A 21,453-nucleotide genomic window follows, 5' to 3' on the forward strand; every position below is an offset into this window, starting at 1 on the left:
AATTTTACTCAAAAAATAATGCTTAACAAGAGCTGGCATGCAAGTGACAAATGCCCCCTAAAAGGTTTCTTCAGCATGCAGTTATTATAAAAAGAAAAGGGAATGAAAGTAACTGATTGCTTAATATTGTTCTTGTGAAAAGAAGTGCTATTTATAGCAAACTTAACACCTTGGGACAAGAGTTTTGGATGCGACACCCATCTTGACGTGGTAAACATTAACGCAAAATTATTTTAAAATCCTTCAATGCATGACAATGTTACAGTTTGGAAACTAGTGTGTACCTTCAAACTCCTCTTATGAGCATAAGTACCTTCAAACTATAAGAGTGACCTTGACCTTTGAGGTAGGAAAATGGGTCACACACACAACAATCATCTTGATGTGGTTGATATTTGTGCCAAGTTATCTTAAAAGTCTTCAATGCATGACAAAGTCCAGACACGAATGTGTGTACCTATAATTTCTAATTGTGATAGCATGAATCTTTAAAATATGAGTGTGACCTTGACCTTTAAAGAAGGGACGTGGTTCTTGGACGCGACACAACGTTGTCATGTGATTATCATTTGTGCCCAGTTATTCCAAAGTCACTCAATGCATGACAAAGTTACATTCTGGACATGATTATTGTGCAAGTTCCTTAGTGGGGGACACACGGACAGACAGACATGAGCCTTAGCCTTGACACATTGTCTTTTTGTCAAAGACATTTTTGCCAAGTTGTTTTAAAATCCTTCCATGCATGACAAAGTTACAGTCCGTACATGAATGTGTATCTTCAAATTCTTCTTGAGAGAACGAGTACCTTCAATTTATAAGTGTGACCTTGACTTTGAAGGTAGGGACATGGGTCTTGGACACGACATGTCATCTTTTATGACATATATGCCTAGTTATTTTAAAATCCTTTGATGTATGACAAAGTTACAGTCTAGACACCAATGTGTGTACCTATAACCTCTATTTGTGATAAAGTGAACTTCAAAATGGAAGTGTGACCTTGACCTTTTAGGAAAGGACAAGATTCTTGGAAGCGACACATCGTCTTGATGTGGTAGAAGTTTATGCCAAGTTATTCTAAAATCCTTCAATGCAAGACAAATTCACAAATGTGTGAACCTATAAACTCTTATTTTGATAAAGTGAAACTTCAAAATGTAAGTAAGACCTTGACCTTTGAAGTAGGGATGTGATTCTTGCACACGACACATCGTCTTGATGTGGTACACATTTATGCCAAATTATGCTAAAATCCTTGCTGCACAACAACGTTACTGCCTGGAAACGATTGTAAGTACCTATTAACTCTAATTGTGATAATGTGAAACTTCAAAATGTGTAACCTTGACCTTTGAGGTAGTGATGTGGTTCTTGAACGCGACACATCGTCTTGATGAAGTAGACATACATGCCAAGCTATTTTAAAATCCCTCAACGTATGACAAAGTTTCAGTTGGGACACGAATGAAGTGGGGACGCACAGACAGACAGACTGTCAGTGCGAGTTTAATATGCCGCCAATCGGGGGCATAAAAATGAGCATAACTATTAATGATGAGTTGATTGCAGCAAAAGTCAGACTTAATAGGAGTTTAACAAGAGCTGTCGGTAGGACAGCACGCTCGACTATTCTAATTGCTTGATAGTAAAAGAGCCTTGATAATGTTAAATTTTTTAAGTTCACAAAAGGGCTAATTTTTTTTATAAATTCATGTTATAGGTCTTAGAGAGAGTCTAATTATACAGTATTGGCTTGACTATTTGGAAGGTAATGTCACAAGGGTGCTTTATTGAGTATAATGATACTAATTACCTATGAATACATAAAATTGACAGAAAAGGTACAAAGGCTTGTTATTAAGATGTTTTATCAAGTAAATCACTGCTTTATTATTACGAATGCATAAAATTGTCCCAAAAAAGGCACAAACCCTTCAGTAGTTATGGAGATAACAGCTTACAAGCAAAACTTTACCATGAATTTTTTAAGTTGAAAAAAGGAAGAAAAATCAGCCTAAATGCAAGATAGAATTATGGATCTTTGTCAGTGACCTACAATTCTGACCCTAAATGCATATGTGAAGTTTTAAATAAATATCTTTAATAGTTATTGAGATATGTAAAACTTGCATGTAAACATTAACCAAGAGACTAAGTAGAAAAGGGGATATGAATCAGCCTTAATGCAAGATAGAGTTATGGAACTTGGTCAGTGACATACAATTATGACCCTCAAATTATAACCCTAAGTACATGTGTAAAGTTTCAAGGAAATATCTTTGAAGACCTTTAACCTTTAACCAAAATCTCTAAGTTTCAAAGGGGCAAATAATTCTGCAAATATTGCAGACAGAGATATGCAATTTAGCAAAACTATGTACATTGTTACTATAAAAAAGTATTGTAAATTTCAAATGAATATCTCAAGCAATAATTGAGATATTTGACTTTACAAAAAAACTTTAACCAAAATTTCTAAGTTTCAAAGGTGCATAATTCTGTCAATATTGTGCACAGAGTTATCCAACTTGTCAATCTGATGTACCTTGTTACTATAAATAAGTATTGTAAGTTTCAATTGAATATCTCAAGCAATAATTGAGATATTTGTCTTTACAAAAACTTTAACCAAAATTTCTAAGTCAAAAAGGGGCATAATTCTGTCAATATTGTAGGCAGAGTTATCCAACTTGTCAATCTGATGTACCTTATTACTATTAATAAGTATTTTAAGTTTCAATTGAATATCTCAAACAATAATTGAGATATTTGTCTTTAACCAAAATTTCTAAGTTAAAAAGGGGCATAATTCTGGCAATATTGTAGATAGAGTTATCCAACTTGTCAATCTGATGTACCTTGTTACTATAAATAAGTATTGTAAGTTTCAATTGAATATCTCAAGCAATAATTGATATATTTGACTTTATAAAAAACTTTAACCAACGCAGACGCCGACGCGGACGCTGACGCCGACGCGACTACAATAGCTCTCATATTCTTCGAATAGTCGAGCTAAAAATCATAAACTTACATGCCAAATATAAACACAATGCATAGATCCTTGACCTGTCCAATTCTAATTATAAGATTAGTGGATACAATAAGAATTTCACCACAACATTCTGTTAACAATTGAGCATATGTCAATGTTTGTGGGTAATTTTATTGTTATTCAAATGAAAGGTCAGAGTAAGGATCTATCAATCACTGGAATTCTTCAAAAGTTATGCTGCGGAAACCAAATGTCTACAAACAGACGGATGAACAGACGGACATGTGATTGAAATCGGTTAAGGGGATATTTTTTTGTTATTTTTTATTGTTTAACAGAAACCCATTGGCCCTTTATTCTATTGTCACAGAATGAACGCTTAGTTTTTTTAGTTCTGTTTACAGTTAGATGGCCCCCTTACCCCATTTTGGTAGTGTGAACAGACAACTCCATACCATAATACATCCCCTAGGTCTTAGGGCATATAAAATTACTGTAGTATGCTTTGCTAATAATAGATCTGACGCACTATGCAATACAATGAAACAGCTAAATGCTGAATTCAGATCTTCCAAAGTTTTACATATAGATTGAGCATGACCAACCTTGATTGGCCTTCTGTCTATTTCTGACTTCAAAAGACTTATTTCAAGCCAAAGAATCAAGTCGTACATTACCGAGAGGCGAATGACTAAAGACATTAAAGTGTATTCTTTTTAACTAATGTTCCACACACACACACACAAATTTGAAATAAAATTAAGGGAGATAATTATAAAACTAAACTTTACAGTTATGATTCTTGGTCACTGTAGATACAGAAAATAATAAAGTATGTTCTAGTTGCCATCTATCTATACTTAAAGTTTCCAGTCAATACCTTAGAAAGTTTTAAAGTTGGGAACAAAGATTTGGAATGGAAGTATATACAGATGGAGACTATAACCATACCACCAATGGCAGGGAAAATAGCTGTAATACTTTCTATTTTTTACTTACCACTGGGGTTAGCTTCATTCTACAAAAAACAAAACAAAAGAAAAACAAATCAAAATCCTTCAAATCTTTACTGAAACATATCATACAATCACCATACAAAAATTACATTCTCCATTATTTGTCTATACTTTTAATTGGATTTAGATAGTATAAAGTTAATGTGGTGATAATAAAGCCTTAACTTTACAGTAAAACACAAATATATCGCTGCATGTATTATCCGACACAAATGAGCTCCTCTCTTAAACCAGCTACATTCTCTATAAATAACTCCGAAAAATATTCAAGGATAACAATGCATAGCAGTGATCAATCTGCATTCATGTTAAACCCTACACTGCTAAACTTCTAAACTAGACATGTCTACCTATCATTTTATTTTCAATGTTTTAGACATAAAGTAACATGCCATCTTATCTGACAACACAGCTAATAACCAATGTCTTATAATGAGACAAATCATTTTGTACAACTGAGCCAACTTGACCCTATTTATCCTATATCCACACAATGGTTTGTTCCAAGCAAATATTTAAAATATCTATAAATATATGAAGACAAAATGAGAAAAAAGTTTAAACTAGACCTATCACTGAAGGTGATTAATACCCCCACCAGCAACTTTTTGAAAAATAAGTAGTCAGAAGAAAAATTTCAACACAAACTATCAACTGTGTACAAAGAAATATTTCAATTAATTGTAATCCCAACTGGGGTCTCCAAATAAGCTTGCTTTTCACAAAGTTTGATTACAATATCTCATTCCTAACTCTAGTTATTGTCCGGAAACCATTTTTCTATTTTTAGGAATGGTGACCTTGACCTTGACCCCAGGGGATCCAAATGCAGTACCAACCCAGGTCTTCATATAAGCTTGCTATACACCAAGTTTGATAACAATATCTCATTCCTAACTCTAGTTATTGTCCGGAAACCATTTTTCTATTTTTAGTAACGGTGACCTTGACCTTGACCCAAGGGGGTCCAAAAACAATACCAACCCAGGTCTTCATATAAGCTTGCTATACACCAAGTTTGATTACAATATCTCATTCCTAACTCAAGTTATTGTCTGGAAACCATTTTTCTATTTTTAGTAACCATGACCTTGACCTTGACCCCAGGGGGCCCAAAAACAATACCAACCCAGGTCTTCATATAAGCTTGCTATACCCAAAGTTTGATAACAATATCTCATTCCTAACTCTAGTTATTGTCCGGAAGCCATTTTTCTATTTTGAGTAACGGTGACCTTGACCTTGACCCCAGGGGGGTCCAAATGCAATACCAACCGGAGTTTCCACATAAGGTTGCTATATACCAAGTTTGATTACAATACCTCATTCCAAACTCTAGTTATCGTCCGGAAACCATGATGTGGACCGACCGACTTCGTTTGTGGGGGTATAATAAAGGACTGAAGGAAGAACGAATCAGACTATACACTATTTTTTTGAAGCATACAAAAATATAATTACTTTGTATCTTGTCTTTAAAGACATATTAGCTGTTCAAAAACATATAAATCTTGAAGGTCACAACCATACAAAATGTATCTAATGAACAAAAAATTGCTACTAACATCTTGAGCATATTGTACAGCTAACTGGACTAGGTTCACAAACTCTTCTCCTTTCTTCTGTTTAACAAACACACAGTTCTTGGACCACCGAGCATGCTCTATCCAAGGGTCATCTTCTGCTGTCCAATGACGCAAGCCTACATAAAAACATGTATACAACTTGAAATATACAATCATTTCATAGAGTAAGGTCTTATACTACACCAATAAACATTCTGACACATCTATTTTTGTAAAACGAACTAATACAGTTATAGTCATTGTTAGTAAAGCCTTCCCTCCAAAGCAATAGCAGAAAATATGATGATTTTCAAACCACTTGCATAGGCCCCATCCTGCAGGAAAAGTCAAATAGTAAATGTACATCAACACACTTTGAGTTGACATATTTTTACCTATTTTGGTACCAAATTAGAACTATTTCATTGACTCAGGCAGACTGAAGGTACAACAAGACAGCAATGCTCGACTATTAAAAGTTTTGTTTAACTGTGTTTTATGTCACACCGACACATTATAGGTCATATGGCGACGTTCCAGCTTTACTGCTGGAGGAAGACCTCAGGTGCCCTTCCATACATTATTTCAGGCACGAGTGGGAACCTGAGTAGAACCACCGACGTTCCGTAAGCTAGCTGGATAGCTTCCTCACATGAAAGAATCCAAAGTCCCTGTAGGGATTTGAATCCACAGCTGAGAGGGGCAAGTGGTTTGAAGTCAACGACCTTAACTACTCGGCCACTGAAGGCCCTCGACTATTCTTAGTGCTTGATAGTAAAAGAGCCTTGATAATGTAAAATTTTTATATAATAATAAAGGGGCAAAATTTTACTTTAAATCCATGTAACAGTTATAGGCCTTGGAGAAAGTCCTATTATGCTCTCAAAGAAGAGTGTAAAATTTCAACTTGTTTCAAAGCCAAATGTCAATAGAATATGAAAATATCTGAGGTGGTATGCAAACTTAAATGTTAATTCTAAGTTGAAAAGGGGCATTATTCTGCCAAATGCTTCATAAAGTTACCTTCTCCTGTCTACAGGTTGGGGTCATGATGGTGAACAAGTGTGCAAAGTTTCAAAGCCATATGTCAATGGACTTTGAAAATATTTGAGGTATTACAAAAACTTTAACATAAGTGGTTACGCTAACACTCGGGTGACTACAATAGCTCTACTTATTCTTATCCAATAGTCCAGCTTAAAAAGTGACTGAGGCAACAGAGTGAGTATACTATAACCCAGTAACTCAACAATATATGTATAAAACAAAATTGAAATATAAGCAGAGAAAATAACGAACAAGTCATTTCTAATTGAAAGATTATCCTCATCTTGGACATGTACCTGGCTTTCATTCATTGTTAAAGGCATGATAACTCTTTATGTTTTAGTCTCGGTGAATCTCGGCAGTGAGAAGAATACAAAACACACACAAATTTGAAGAAATTAATACATACCTCCCCAGTATATACGAGTAATACTTATCCCTCTTTCCAAATAAGGAAAAAAATTTGATTCTGCTACACACATTTCATAATTGATATGTAATTTCTGTCAAGTTTATAGGTCTAAATATATATTACTAAAATAATTGTGCCTTACCAATGCCACAATAGAAACATCTGGCACAATCTCCAAAACCTGAAATTAAACAAGAGCCCGGTTTGAGCCGGGTGATGCTCCCCGAATAGGTTTTGGACACAGGAAAGTACACCTCTTGTAGTTTCAGAGTTATGTCCGTGGAAAAAGTTCAAAGTGCAATAATTCCAAAATTAGGCAAGGCAGAGTTACAGTTCTTTGCACTGCACTTCTAATCAATGTGATCTATATCAACCTACAAAGTTTCTTGATGATATCTCTTATGATTTCCAAGTTATGTCCTGGACAATTCAAAAAGTAAAAATAAACAAAGGGCAATAACTCCAGAATTAAGCAAGGTAGAGTTATGATTCTTGTGCACTGCACATCTACCCATTGAGATTTATCTACCTACAAAGTTTCATGTTGATATCTCTTATAGTTTTACAGCTATGTCCTGGACAAGTTTTTTCTAAAAGGGGAGATTATTCAAAAATTAGGCTTAACAGAGTTATGGTTCTTTTGCACTGCACCTCTACTCAATGAGATCTATCTACCTACAATGTTTCATGTTGATATCTCTTATAGTTTTAGAGTTATGCCCAGGACAAGATTTTTCTATAAGGGGAGATAATTCAAAAACCAGGCAAATAGAGTTATTGTTCTTTGACACTGCACTCCCCCTCCATGCCCTCTACCACTGTATGAAGTTTCAACAAATTATCTCCAAGGGTTTTCAAGTTATGTTCCGGACAAAGTTCAAGTTCAAAGTATTAAAATAAACAAAGGGCAATAACTCCAAAATTAGGACAAAAAGAGTTATTGTTCTTATGCACTGCACATCTACGCATTGAGATCTATTCACCTACAAAGTTTCATGTTGATATCTCTTATAGTTTTACAGTTATGCCCCGGACAAGATTTTTCTATAAGGGGAGATAATTCAAAAACCGGGCAAAATAGAGTTATGGTTCTATGACACTGCTTTCCCCCTCCATGCCCTCTACCACTGTATGAAGTTTCAACAAATTATCTCCAAGGGTTTTCAAGTTATGTTCCGGACAAAGTTCAAAGTGTTAAAATTAACAAAGGGCAATAACTCCAAAATTAGGACAAAAAGAGTTATTGTTCTTATGCACTGCACATCTACCCATTGAGATCTATTCACCTACAAAGTTTCATGTTGATATCTCTTATAGTTTTAGAGTTATGCCCCGGACAAGATTTTTCTATAAGGGGAGATAATTCAAAAACCGGGCAAAATAGAGTTATGGTTCTTTGACACTGCACTCCCCCTCAATGCCCTCTACCACTGTATGAAGTTTAAACAAATTATCTCCAAGGGTTTTCAAGTTATGCTCCGGACAAAGTTCAAAGTATCAAAATTAACAAAGGGCAATAACTCCAAAATTAGGATGAAAAGAGTTATTGTTCTTATGCACTGCACATCTACCCATTGAGATCTATTCACCTACAAAGTTTCATGTTGATATCTCTTATAGTTTTAGAGTTATGCCCCGGACAAGATTTTTCTATAAGGGGAGATAATTCAAAAACCGGGCAAAATAGAGTTATGGTTCTTTGACACTGCACTCCCCCTCAATGCCCTCTACCACTGTATGAAGTTTCAACAAATTATCTCCAAGGGTTTTCAAGTTATGCTCCGGACAAGACAACGGACGGACAGACGGACAGACGGACGGACGGACAGACGGACAGACGGACAAGGCGCCGACTATATGCTCCCCCGAAATTTTTCGGGGAGCATAAAAATGACAACTAAGCTTTATTTCATATTCTTAGTAAATTTTACAAACATTTCATTCAATCACTACAAACCCTTAACCTACAGACACTTAAGTGTTTAGCCGGAACTCGGTCTGTCTGCATGTCTATGCAGTCTGACAAGGGTCTTTACTTTTGACAACATAGCAATATTCGTATTTTGAAATTGTCTCAACTTTAAATTGACAGTTAAAAATACAAATCAGCAGATGAAGAATGTAAACCATTCATATGAGAAATGCATAATTTGGAGGCACAAGTGTTCAGAATTTTCTCAAACAAAGAACTTACCAGCATAGAAGAAGCCTGCATCAACAAGTACCTCTGGTGTATGGCTGGATGTATCAGGCCAGGTACCGTAACTGGCTTCTCTAGCCGTCTTTGTAGCATACTGAGAGTGCTTAGGTTTATCTGTAACAATACATGTTATAACAATGACATGTGTTGCCTCATGATAGCCAATCGCATGTTGCAGTACTTTGTAGCAGGTGACCCAAAAATCTTAAACAGGGCATAACACTTTTTTTATTCAAGGGCAATAACTCAGCTGAAAATCTTTCAAACAAAAAACTTGTGTACTATGCACAAGAACTTGACCTACCAATCAATCTTGTAAAGTTTCACTTAAGTTGCATTAATGGTATAAGAAGGGTAGTCCTGACAAACTTTATTATTCAAGGGCCATAAGTGGGCCAAAATTCATTCAAGCAGGAAACCCGTGTAATATGCACAAGTAATTGATCAACCAATAAATAAGGTTTCATTGAAATTGCATTAGTGCTATGGGACTTGTGCCGATCATGGAAGATAATCACAGAGAACAAGTGTGTGAAGTTTCAATCCATTCCCTTCAGTAGTTATAGAGATACCAGCTTACACGCAAAACTTAACCAAGGATTTTTAAGTTGAAAAAGGGGCAAAATTATGCAACAAAGCAAATCAGAGTTATGGGACTTGAGGGAATCATGTTAGATAATCACAGAGAACAAGTGTGTGAAGTTTAAATCTATTCCTTTCAGTAGTTATGGAGATACCAGCTTACACGCAAAAACTAAACCAAGAATTTTTAAGTCCAATAAGGGGCATAATTATACAAAAAAGCAAATCAGAGTTATGGGACTTGTGCCAATCATGTTAAGTAATCACAGAGAACAAGTGTGTGAAGTTTCAATCCATTCCCTTCAGTAGTTAGAGATACCAGCTTACATGCAAAAACTAAACCAAGAATTTTTAAGACGAAAAAGGGGCATAATTATACAAACTAGAAATGTGTCATCATGCCACGGATGCCCCCGCATGCAGCCAAAATTTCAGATGGTGCATTAATTTTTTTTTTCATTTTAAGTTCAAAGCCCTTAAAACTTTTCAATGTTAACACAAACCATTTTCATACAATGTTCAAGGCACTGAAATTATTCAGTCTTAACCTTTTAAAAATAGCATATTGCATATTTGTAGCCAAAATAATGGCTAAAAGTATGAGTGCTGAAACTGAAAGTTCAAAATTTTTCCAACATTCAGGAAAGATAAGTTTGTCTAAAATCATTTAACCACGACCAAATTCAAACTTAAACTGCTTATTCCTATAAAGATGTATCTATATAATTTTTAAAGTGAAAGGGACATAACTCTGCCAAAAAATCATCAAACCATGACCAAATTCCAACTTGACCTGCCCATTCCTTTGACATATCCATATGTCAAATTTAAGTTGAACATGTAACACTGTTGGGTAGATAATGAACGGAAACTGAAAATTTCATATTGTTTTCAAAGTAAAAGGGGCATAACTCTGCAAAAATCATCGAACCATGACCAAATTCAAATTTGACCTGTATTTTTTTCATGATATATCCATATGTCAAGTTTGAGTTGAATGTGTAGTACCTTTGGGGAGATAATGAACGGAAACTAAAAATTTCATATTATTTTCAAAGTAAAAGGGGCATAACTCTGCCAAAAATCATCGAACCATGACCAAATTCGAACTTGACCTATATTTTCTCATGACATATCCATATGTCAAGTTTGAGTTGAATGTGTTGTACCGTTGGGGAGATAATGAACGGAAACTGAAAATTTCATATTATTTTCAAAGTAAAAGGGGCATAACTCTGCCAAAAATCATCGAACCGTGACCAAATTCGAACTTGACCTGTATTTTCTCATGACATATCTATATGTCAAATTTGAGTTGAATGTGTTGTACCGTTGGGGAGATAATGAACAGAAACTAAAATTTCATATTATTTTCAAAGTAAAAGGGGCATAACTCTGCCAAAAATCATCGAAACATGACCAAATTGGAACTTGACCTGTATTTTCTCATGACATATCCATATGTCAAATTTGAGTTGAATGTGTGCAATCGTTCTTAAGATAATGAACGGAAACTGATGATGACGGAATGACAGAATGACGGAAGGATGGAAGGACGGAATGACGGAACAGGGTAACACTAAATGCCCAGGCCATTACATGGCGGGGGCATAAAAAGCAAATCAGAGTTATGGGACATGAGCCAATCATGTAAGATAATCACAGAGAACAAGTGTGTGAAGTTTCAATCCATTCCCTTCAGTAGTTATAGAGATACCAGCTTACATGCAAAAACTTAACCAAGGATTTTTAAGTTGAAAAAGGGGCATAATTATGCAACAAAGCAAATCAGAGTTATGGGACTTGTGCCAATCATGTAAGATAATCACAGAGAACAAGTGTGTGAAGTTTCAATCCATTCCCTTCAGTAGTTATGGAGATACCAGCTTACATGCAAAAACTTAACCACAGGGACGTGCCGACAAATGGGTGACTGCATTAACTTGATTATTCTGCGAATAGTCGAGCTAAAAATTATCAAAGGGCCATAACTTGGACAAAAATCATTGAACCAAAAAATGCTGACAATATGCACAACTAGACTTGGTACTGACCATTCCTTAATGTTTGTTTATGAGTAGTGAGGACAAATTTTGTGACAGACAGACGATGGAGAAGTGATCTCTACATGTCGCCACTACAATGTTACAACAGTAGTTTCCTTCCATCAATATTAGTTAAGAAATTATTTTCCTATTTTGGGGTTAGCTTATTTTATCATTAATTTTAAATGATCTGTTTTAAGAGGAAAGCTTTATAAAACAAACCTTTGTTTAGATAAATGTGTAATCTGTAAATATCTAATTGTTGATTTTTTTAAAAAAACAAACTGAACTGACCAAGAATTTGATTATTTATAAATCTACCTTTTCTTATCATTTTTCATACAGTAATATAAAATTTTCTAACCAAGCGCATTTGTTCCTGATTCATTAGCTCTGTTTGGTTGTTGTGATGCTGGAGCACGTATTCTCTCAGGAGCCCAGTCATTATTAACATCTTCACTGACCTGAGGTCTTACTTTAGGTTCAGGTATCTCCATAATAGCCATTAATTCTTTACTGTATGGTCCAAAGTACTGCACTGGTACATTCACTTCTTCATTTTTTCTCAAGAACTTACAGCTTGGGTTTATTCTCTCATGAATTTTCCTAGGGTTATCTTCTGCTGTCCAATTATATCGACGAATTCCACAACAATAGCAGACAACACCATCACCATCTGATGCATAATAAAAACCAGCTTCAGATAATTTGACAAGACATGGTTTGTCTTCTCTTGGATAGCTACGTAAGGTACAGAAACGGAGCAGTTCATACCTCATAGAGACATGTGGTGTTGGTGGTGTCCCTGCAGTAATGAGGTCAATAATTTCCATTATAGGTTCAAAATTTGTAAGGTGAGCAACTGTAAGATCTATTTCAGGTACTGGTAACTCATTTATTGGCAACCATGTTACTCTTTTCAGTGGCATCATATGATTTAAGTCCTCTTCTTTAAATATGGGGTCAATTTTTTTCTTAGGTGATTTTTCTCCATTCACTTTAAATTTCAGATTGAAAAAATTATCATTATTACGATTTGTATTCCATGACATTGGACTTGCACCTTGACCAACTTTGACATCAGACTGCTCTTCAGATTGTAACAGTTGATTTGGAACAACCTGTACACTAACCTTTCGCACTGAATTACATTCATCATCCAAACAAGAACTTGATAATCTGATTGGACTGGGACTAGCTTCCCTAGAGGTCTTTGTAGCTGTGTGTATACCTTTTAAAATATAAAACAAATGGATTCTTACTTTAATGTAATAGATTATGACATTCTTACAGCAGAACTTTATAAATATGAGATCCCTTTGAGGGTGAAAGAACCTAATGATACAATAACAAAAGATAAGTCATGTCTACGAAGAAATGAGCTTAGTTTATGAGGTTAACACTATCACCTAAAAAGAACCTGATATTTTTTTCTTTTATTCTACCAAACATAATCTAGCAATAACAACTAGACCTATCACTAAAGGTGATTAATACCCCCACCAGCAACTTTAACTTTTTGAAAAAAAGTAGTCTGAAGAAAAATTTGAACACAAACTATCAACTGTGTACAAAGAAATATTTCAATAAATTGTTATCGCAACTGGGGTCTCGAAATAAGCTTGCTATACACCAAGTTTGATTACAATATCTCATTCCTAACTCTAGTTATTGTCCTGAAACCATTTTTCTATTTTGAGTAACACTGTAATGGTGACCTTGACCCCAGGGGGTCAAATGCAATACCAACCCAGGTCTTCATATAACCTTCCTATACCCCAAATTAGATTACAATATCTCATTCCTAACTCTAGTTATTGTACGGAAACCTTTTTTCTATTTTTCGTAACGGTGACCTTGATCCAAGGGGGCCCAAATGCAATACCAACCAAGGTCTTCATATAAGCTTGCTATAGGACAAGTTTGATAACAATATCTCATTCCTAACTCTAGTTATTGTCCGGAAGCCATTTTTCTATTTTTAGTAATGGTGACCTTGACCCCAGGGAGTCCAAATGCAATACCAACCCAGTTCTTCATATCAGCTTGCTATACACCAAGTTTGATTACAGTATCTCAGTCCTAAGTCTAGTTATTGTCCGGAAGCCATTTTTCTATTTATAGTAACGGTGACCTTGACCTTGACCCCAGGGAGTCCAAATGCAATACCAACCCAGTTCTTCATATAAGCTTGCTATACGCCAAGTTTGATAACAATATCTCATTCCTAACTCTAGTTATTGTCCGGAAGCCATTTTTCTATTTATAGTAACGGTGACCTTGACCTTGACCCCAGGGGGTCCAAATGCAATACCAACCGGAGTTTCCACATAAGGTAACTATATACCAAGTTTGATAACAATACCTCATTCCAAACTCTAGTTATCGTCCGGAAACCATGATGTGGACCGACCGACGGACCGACCAACTAACCGATCGACCGACATGCTGACTCCTATATACCCCCCCTAAACTTCGTTTGTGGGGGTATAATAATAACTAAACAAAAATTATACATACTGTAGGAATAATGATTTTTTTACCAAGTATATTTGTACCTGATGGTGGAAAGCAAGCACTGTCTTCTTTTGTTTCGAAAACATCATCTGATCTTCTGTTTTGTGAGCTCTGATTATTATTTGGTGCAGCATTTTCTGCATCTCTTAATTCAACTGTACCTTCAACATTATGTGTAGTTACATCATTGTTACAAACTCTCCTTGGATCTAACTTAGCATCATCGGAATGACTAGAGGCAATGTCAGCTTCAATAACTTGTTCATTAATGACCTGACTCTGAATTTTTAAAGGGTCAGCTGAATTAAAAGATTTTGACTCGCCACCAGGTAAAAAGCGTTCAGTTACTACCTTATTAGCTTTACTTTGTAGAATAAGACCTAGTCCATCAATACCATCTTTCATACTGCTAACAGAACAACCACTTTTCTTTTTCTTGCCTTTTTGATTTAAGACAGATATTGCCCTTATTAATTTCTGTTGGTTACAACCCCTTGAATCTTTATTAACAGACTGATTTTTCTTTACAGTATACTTGTGGTGACCAACTTTCAATTTATTCACACTTTTTGAACATTTATTTGTTTCCTTCTTCTTCTTTATTCTTCTCATCTCCTTTCTCTGTGACTGTTTCTTTATATACTGTACATACATGTCTGGAAAAAAAAGTCAATTGATGAAATAAAAAATTTCATAGGTGCAGCCTTTTTGTCATTCATGCCTAAGTTAATTTGTTATGACTTCACCCATTGGTCATATTCATAGTACTTTTATCCGATATATTTGATTTTGGTCTGTTTATATGGTCATTTGATTTTGCACACTTTGTTTTTCTATAGTTAAAAGCTTGTGCATTTCTTCTTTTTGTCAGCTAGGCATATCTGCCTACCGGCAGTGTTTCCATTAAGTTTCAAAATTTGGAAGTCAGAGACTGCAAAATCTCTGATATTGGAAGTCACATTCTAAAGGAAGTGAAAAGTAAATGACTCCCCAACTTCCATTTACTGAAGCCCTATACCAGTACTCCTTCAAAGCCTTAACTAGAGCATATTTTCTCTACTTCAAATCTATGCTTTCTGCGAAGATTATTCTTCATGTAACGTAAGTGACTGTTACTTTACTGACATATTACCTTCCAATTAAGAATTGTGTGGTAAAATAATGTACACATTAAAATTATAGCTTTTGAAGTGCAGTATACATTATGACTTAATGATAGTGAAACAGTTGTCCAGCTTAATATCCATTTCTGCAGACTGACAAAAAAATGAGCCTGTAAATCAATTATTTTTAGAAAATTATTGCGATTTGTAACTGAGTAAATTAAGGATTAGTGGAAAACAAACATTTTACCTATTTTGAACTAAAATACTGGCATTTTCTTTTTTATCACCATAATTGACATTGCTGCTGATAAATGTAGTCAACGTAAATTACAGTTTGGTTACATGACAAATAATGTCAAAAATAAAGAATTTCCAGGGATGATTGAAAAGTGGTTGTGATTGAAAACTGGCAGTATGTGGATATATTTAAGTTTATAATCTCTTCCACACTTCCTTTGTGCCTTTAACTGACATTATCTTTTTTAATTAATTTAAAGCAAAACATGAATAAAATTGGAACTGGCAACACATAGCATGTGATACAGGTAAATTACTTAATTTGTTAGCAACATTTTATACTTAAGGTAAATACAATTTTTTTTCTTTTTTATTTGTTACAATAGGCAGATAAATAATTTATGAATATTTCATTTCAACATTCATTCATTTATATTCATTTTATTTATTTACTTATTTATTTATCATACAATATTATTTATGAATTTATTTAATATTTATTTTATTTTTATACAATAATACCTTTTTAATTCAATTATCTAATCAATTATGAGATATCTGTTGAATAAACAACCAATCAACATGTTGAATAAACAGGGTGACATGCAATAAATAGTTAAAGGATAAAAATGCCTTGTATAACAGTGGGCAATACGATCATCATGAATTAAGGACTGTCAGGAATTCTTGGAGTAAGTGGGTGAATTTATGGACGTTTATAAAAATGTGGGTTTTTTTTTTAACCAGTAAAATGTTAAGTTTTATTGCATGTTATAATGTAAATGAGTTAAATAAATTATTACAGGTTTTATTTGTTTCTGAATTATTTACTCTTCTTGTCCTTTAATTAAAAACTTTTTAATCAAATAATACTAAAAATACTAAAAATAAACAAATAAAAGCATTAAAGTGTTGGCTTATTTACTTAATAAAAAAACAAGAGCCAGTTGAACCGGGTGATGCTCCCCGACTAGGTTTTGGACACAGAAAAGTATATCTTTTGTAGTTTCAGAGTTATGTCCCAGATAAAGTTCAAAGTGTGATAATTCCAAACTTAGGCAAGGCAGAGTAACTGTTCTTTGCACTGCACTTCTACTCAATGAGATCTAAATAGTTGTAAATCCGACTTCAAATAACAAAGTTGTGGGCCGGACACGATTTTGCTGCATGGTCATGCTGTGACCTTGACCTTCAAGAGAGCGACCAAAATGTTGCGTGCGACACCTCGTCTCAATATGGTGACCATTTCCGTAAAATAGTTGTATAATCCGACTGCAAATAACTAAGTTATGGGCCGGACACAATTTTGCTGCAAGGTCATGCTGTGACCTTGACCTTCAAGGAATATTAAGTAATTAATAAATTTTGTAGGTTCAGAAGCAGTTATCAAGTTTGTTTCGTTTAAACTGTTGCGCAAGACACGTCATCTCAATATGGTTATCATGGTGAAATACTTTAAAAATACGACTTCAAATAACAAAGTTAAGGGCCTGACACAATTTTGCTGCAAGGTCATGCTGTGACCTTGACCTTGTAGGTAGCGACCCAAAAGTTGCGCCCGACACATTGTCTCAATATGGTGATCATTTTCTGTAAAATAGTTTAAAAATCAGCCTTCAAAGAACAAAGTTAATGGCCAGACACGATTTTGCTGCAAGATCATGCTGTGACCTTGACCTTCAAGGTAGCGACCCAAATTTGCACACGACACATCGTCTCAATATGGTGATCATATCTGTGAAATAGCTGAACAATCCGACTTCAAAAAACATAATTATGGGCTGGACACAATTTTGCTGCAAGGTCATGATTTGACCTTGACCTTCAAGGTAGCGACCCATAAATTACGTGTGACACGTCGTCTCAATATGGTGATCATTTCTGTGAAATAGTTTAACCAAACCAACTAATTACCTCACATTCTTTCAAAAATACTGCTAAAAATATGGTAACATGTTTGATATAAAATTTTAAGATAAAGCTTGACAAATTCTTCACCATCCCCAAATATATTTAGTTGTACAATTATATCCATTCCAAGCTGGGCCAGATAAGGAGTTGTGATGTATCCTGGGAAAGTAGTGGTAGCCTTCCTTGTTTGCCGATGATGTTAAGGTGATAAGTTCTCATTTTTAAGACATGAATGTTTGCACTGTGCCTTTTATCCTCTTTCTACATATTGGACATTGTTGTAAGCGTCCCGCGCAGGTTTCACAGCATACAAGATGACCACAAGGTAATAATGTGGTATTAACAGGCCTTTCCATACATATTTTACATGTCTGCATTTCTTTCAACTTTTTATTCTCTGCTTTCAATGATTGTGCATCTGTAGAATTTTGAAGAAAAAAATCTTCTTTACAATGGCACATTGTACTTCTTTACACATTGCTTAAAACTTTGAAAAAGAATCACTATGTACATTTTTATTTCCGCCATTGTAAAGAAGATTTTTTTGTAATAAAAGGCACAGTGAAAACATTCATGTCTTAAAAATGAGAACTAATCACCTTAACATCATCGGATGACTGATTGTCTAAAATCAAAGGATTTTCTAGTTGTCGAATGAAAAGTAAATAGATAAAATGGTTAATCACCAATTTCTATCCCATCATCAACATTTGTTGGTTCTGAATCTTTCAGCAGGCTTGATATCCCACAACTGGTACCAATGCTTGTTGATCTGTAACTGGTACCAATGCTTGTTGATCTGTCACTGTCTTTTTCTATTTTTACAGATCTATTCACAGTGGACTTATAGCTATCAGAATAATTTTCATTTTCAGTGCTGTCGTCAAATTGCCTTTTTACCTGATTTTTGCAATGTTTGACACTTCTGGTGACATCCTTTCTGAAGGAGTCATCATTACATGTATTTGGTTCACTACATTCTGTTGATTTCAAATCTTTCATTGATTGCACATTTTCAGTGCCACCAATTTCATTGTGAACTATGTCATTTTCATTATGTCATGGAGTGAATACCCCCGCATACCACTTTGTAAGAATCAACAGTGGCCATTTAGAGCTCAAGGACAACCTCCCTGCCAAATCTGAGGTTACTAAGCCAGTGCATTGCTATGTTATGTATTCTACATGCTTCAAATGTGAAAATGTCAAAATCAATACACTGCGGACAGGCATTCTTAAACAATTGATGGGAAAAGCTTTTTTTAGTCAAGGTCCCTGTGACCTAAAAATCAATAGGGGTCACCTTATCGTCATGATCAACCTCCATGCCAAATATGAAGACTGTGGGTCAAAGGAATCTTAAGTTAATGGGCGGACAAACTTTTTGAAGTCAAAGTCCATGTGACCTTGACCTTTAACCCAGTGACCTTAAAATCAATAGGGGTCACCTACTAATCATGACTAACCTCCATGCCAAATATGAGGATTGTGGGTAAAAGGAATCTTAAGTTAATGGGCGGACAAGCTTTTTGAAGTTAAAGTCCATGTGACCTTGACCTTTGACCCAGTGACCTTAAAATCAATAGGGGTCACCTATTAATGATTTGATAAACCTCCATGCCAAATATGAGGACTGTGGGTCAAAGGAATCTTAAGTCATTGGACGGACAAGCTTTTTGAAGTCAAGGCCTGTGACCTTGACCTTTGACCCGGTGTCCTCAAAATCAATAGGGGTCATCTATCCATCATGACTAACCTCCATGCCAAATATGAAGACTGTGGGTCAAAGGAATCTTAAGTTATTGGGCGGACAAGCTTTTTGAAGTCAAGGCCCCTGTGACCTTGACCTTTCACCTGGTGACCTCAAAATCAAAAGGGGTCATCTACTCATCATGACTAACCTCCATGCCAAATATGAAGACTGTTGGTCAAAGGAATCTTAAGTTATTGGGCGGACAAGCTTTTTGAAGTCAAGGCCCCTGTGACCTTGACCTTTGACCTGGTGACCTCAAAATCAAAAAGGGTCATCTACTCATCATGACTAACCTCCATGCCAAATATGAAGACTGTTGGTCAAAGGAATCTTAAGTTATTGGGCGGACAAGCTTTTTGAAGTCAAGGCCCCTGTGACCTTGACCTTTGACCGGTGACCTCAAAATCAATAGGGGTTATCTACTCATCATGGCCAACCTTCATGCCAAATATGAAGACTGTGGGTCAAAGGAATCATAAGTTATTGGGCGGACAAGTTTTTTGAAGTCACGGCCCCTGTGACTTTGACATTTGACCCAGTGACCTCAAAATCAATAGGGGTCATCTACTCATCATGACTAACCTCCATGCCAAAATACAGACTGTGGGTCAAAGGAATCTTAAGTTATTGGGCGGACAAGCTTTTTGAAGTCAAGGCCCCTGTGACCTTGACCTTTGACCGGTGACCTCAAAATCAATAGGGGTCATCTACTCATCATGACCAACCTCCATGCCAAATATGAAGACTGTCGGTCAAAGGAATCTTAGGTTATTGGGCAGACAAGCTTTTTGAAGTCAAGGCCCCTGTGACCTTGACTTTTGACCCAGTGACCTCAAAATCGATAGGGGTTATCTACATATCATGACTAATCTCCATGCCAAATATGAAGACTGTGGGTCAAAGGAATCTTAAGTTATTGGAGGACAAGCTTTTTGAAATCAAGGCCTCTGTGACCTTGACCTTTGACCCAGTGACCTCAAATCAATAGGGGTCATCTACTCATCATAACCAACCTCCATGCCAAATATGAAGACTGTCGGTCAAAGGAATCCTAAGTTATTGGGCGGACAAGCTTTTTGAAGTCAAGGCCCCTGTGACCTTGACCTTTGACCTGGTGACCTCAAAATCATTAGGGGTCATCTACACATCATTACTAACCTCCATGCCAAATATGAAGACTGTGGGTCAAAGGAATCTTAAGTTATTGGGAGGACAAGCTTTTTGAAATCAAGGCCCCTGTGACCTTGACCTTTGACCGGTGACCTCAAAATCAATAGGGGTTATCTACTCATCATGGCCAACCTTCATGCCAAATATGAAGACTGTGGGTCAAAAGGAATCATAAGTTATTGGGCGGACAAGCTTTTTGAAGTCACGGCCCCTGTGACTTTGACATTTGACCCAGTGACCTAAAAATCAATAGGGGTCATCTACTCATCATGACTAACCTCCATGCCAAAATACAGGCTGTGGGTCAAAGGAATCTTAAGTTATTGGGCGGACAAGCTTTTTGAAGTCAAGGCCCCTGTGACCTTGACCTTTGACCGGTGACCTCAAAATCAATAGGGGTCATCTACTCATCATGACCAACCTCCATGCCAAATATGAAGACTGTTGGTCAAAGGAATCTTAAGTTATTGGGCAGACAAGCTTTTTGAAGTCAAGGCCCCTGTGACCTTGACTTTTGACCCAGTGACCTCAAAATCGATAGGGGTTATCTACTCATCATGACTAATCTACATGCCAAATATGAAGACTGTGGGTCAAAGGAATCTTAAGTTATTGGGAGGACAAGCTTTTTGAAATCAAGGCCTCTGTGACCTTGACCTTTGACCCGGTGACCTCAAAATCAATAGGGGTCATCTACTCATCATAACCAACCTCCATGCCAAATATGACGATTGTGGGTCAAAGGTCTCTTAAGTTATTGGGAGCCGAGGACAAGCTTTTGTAAGTCAAGGCCCCTGTGACCTTGACCTTTGACCTGGTGACCTCAAAATCAATAGGGGACATTTACTCATCATGAACAACCTCCATGCCAAATATGAAGACTGTGGGTCAAAG

General features: G+C 35.8%; 1 protein-coding gene across 1 annotated transcript; it reads right to left on the reverse strand.

Moving 5' to 3' along the window:
- Nucleotides 1-3,997: 3,997 nt before the first annotated feature.
- Nucleotides 3,998-20,165, reverse strand: LOC132717734 (uncharacterized; the record flags this gene model as incomplete). Its single annotated transcript, XM_060701287.1, has 7 exons — nt 18,323-20,165; nt 14,424-15,038; nt 12,230-13,096; nt 9,233-9,352; nt 7,181-7,219; nt 5,580-5,716; nt 3,998-4,016 (listed from the first exon to the last, which is right to left on the reverse strand). Coding segments are annotated over exons 1-7 (2,113 nt in total), but the record flags the coding sequence as incomplete, so codon positions are not given.
- Nucleotides 20,166-21,453: the final 1,288 nt, after the last annotated feature.

Source organism: Ruditapes philippinarum, unplaced genomic scaffold (genome assembly GCF_026571515.1).
Source record: "Ruditapes philippinarum isolate M1 unplaced genomic scaffold, ASM2657151v2 ctg8863_1_1_1_1, whole genome shotgun sequence".
Taxonomy (NCBI): Eukaryota; Metazoa; Mollusca; class Bivalvia; order Venerida; family Veneridae; genus Ruditapes; species Ruditapes philippinarum.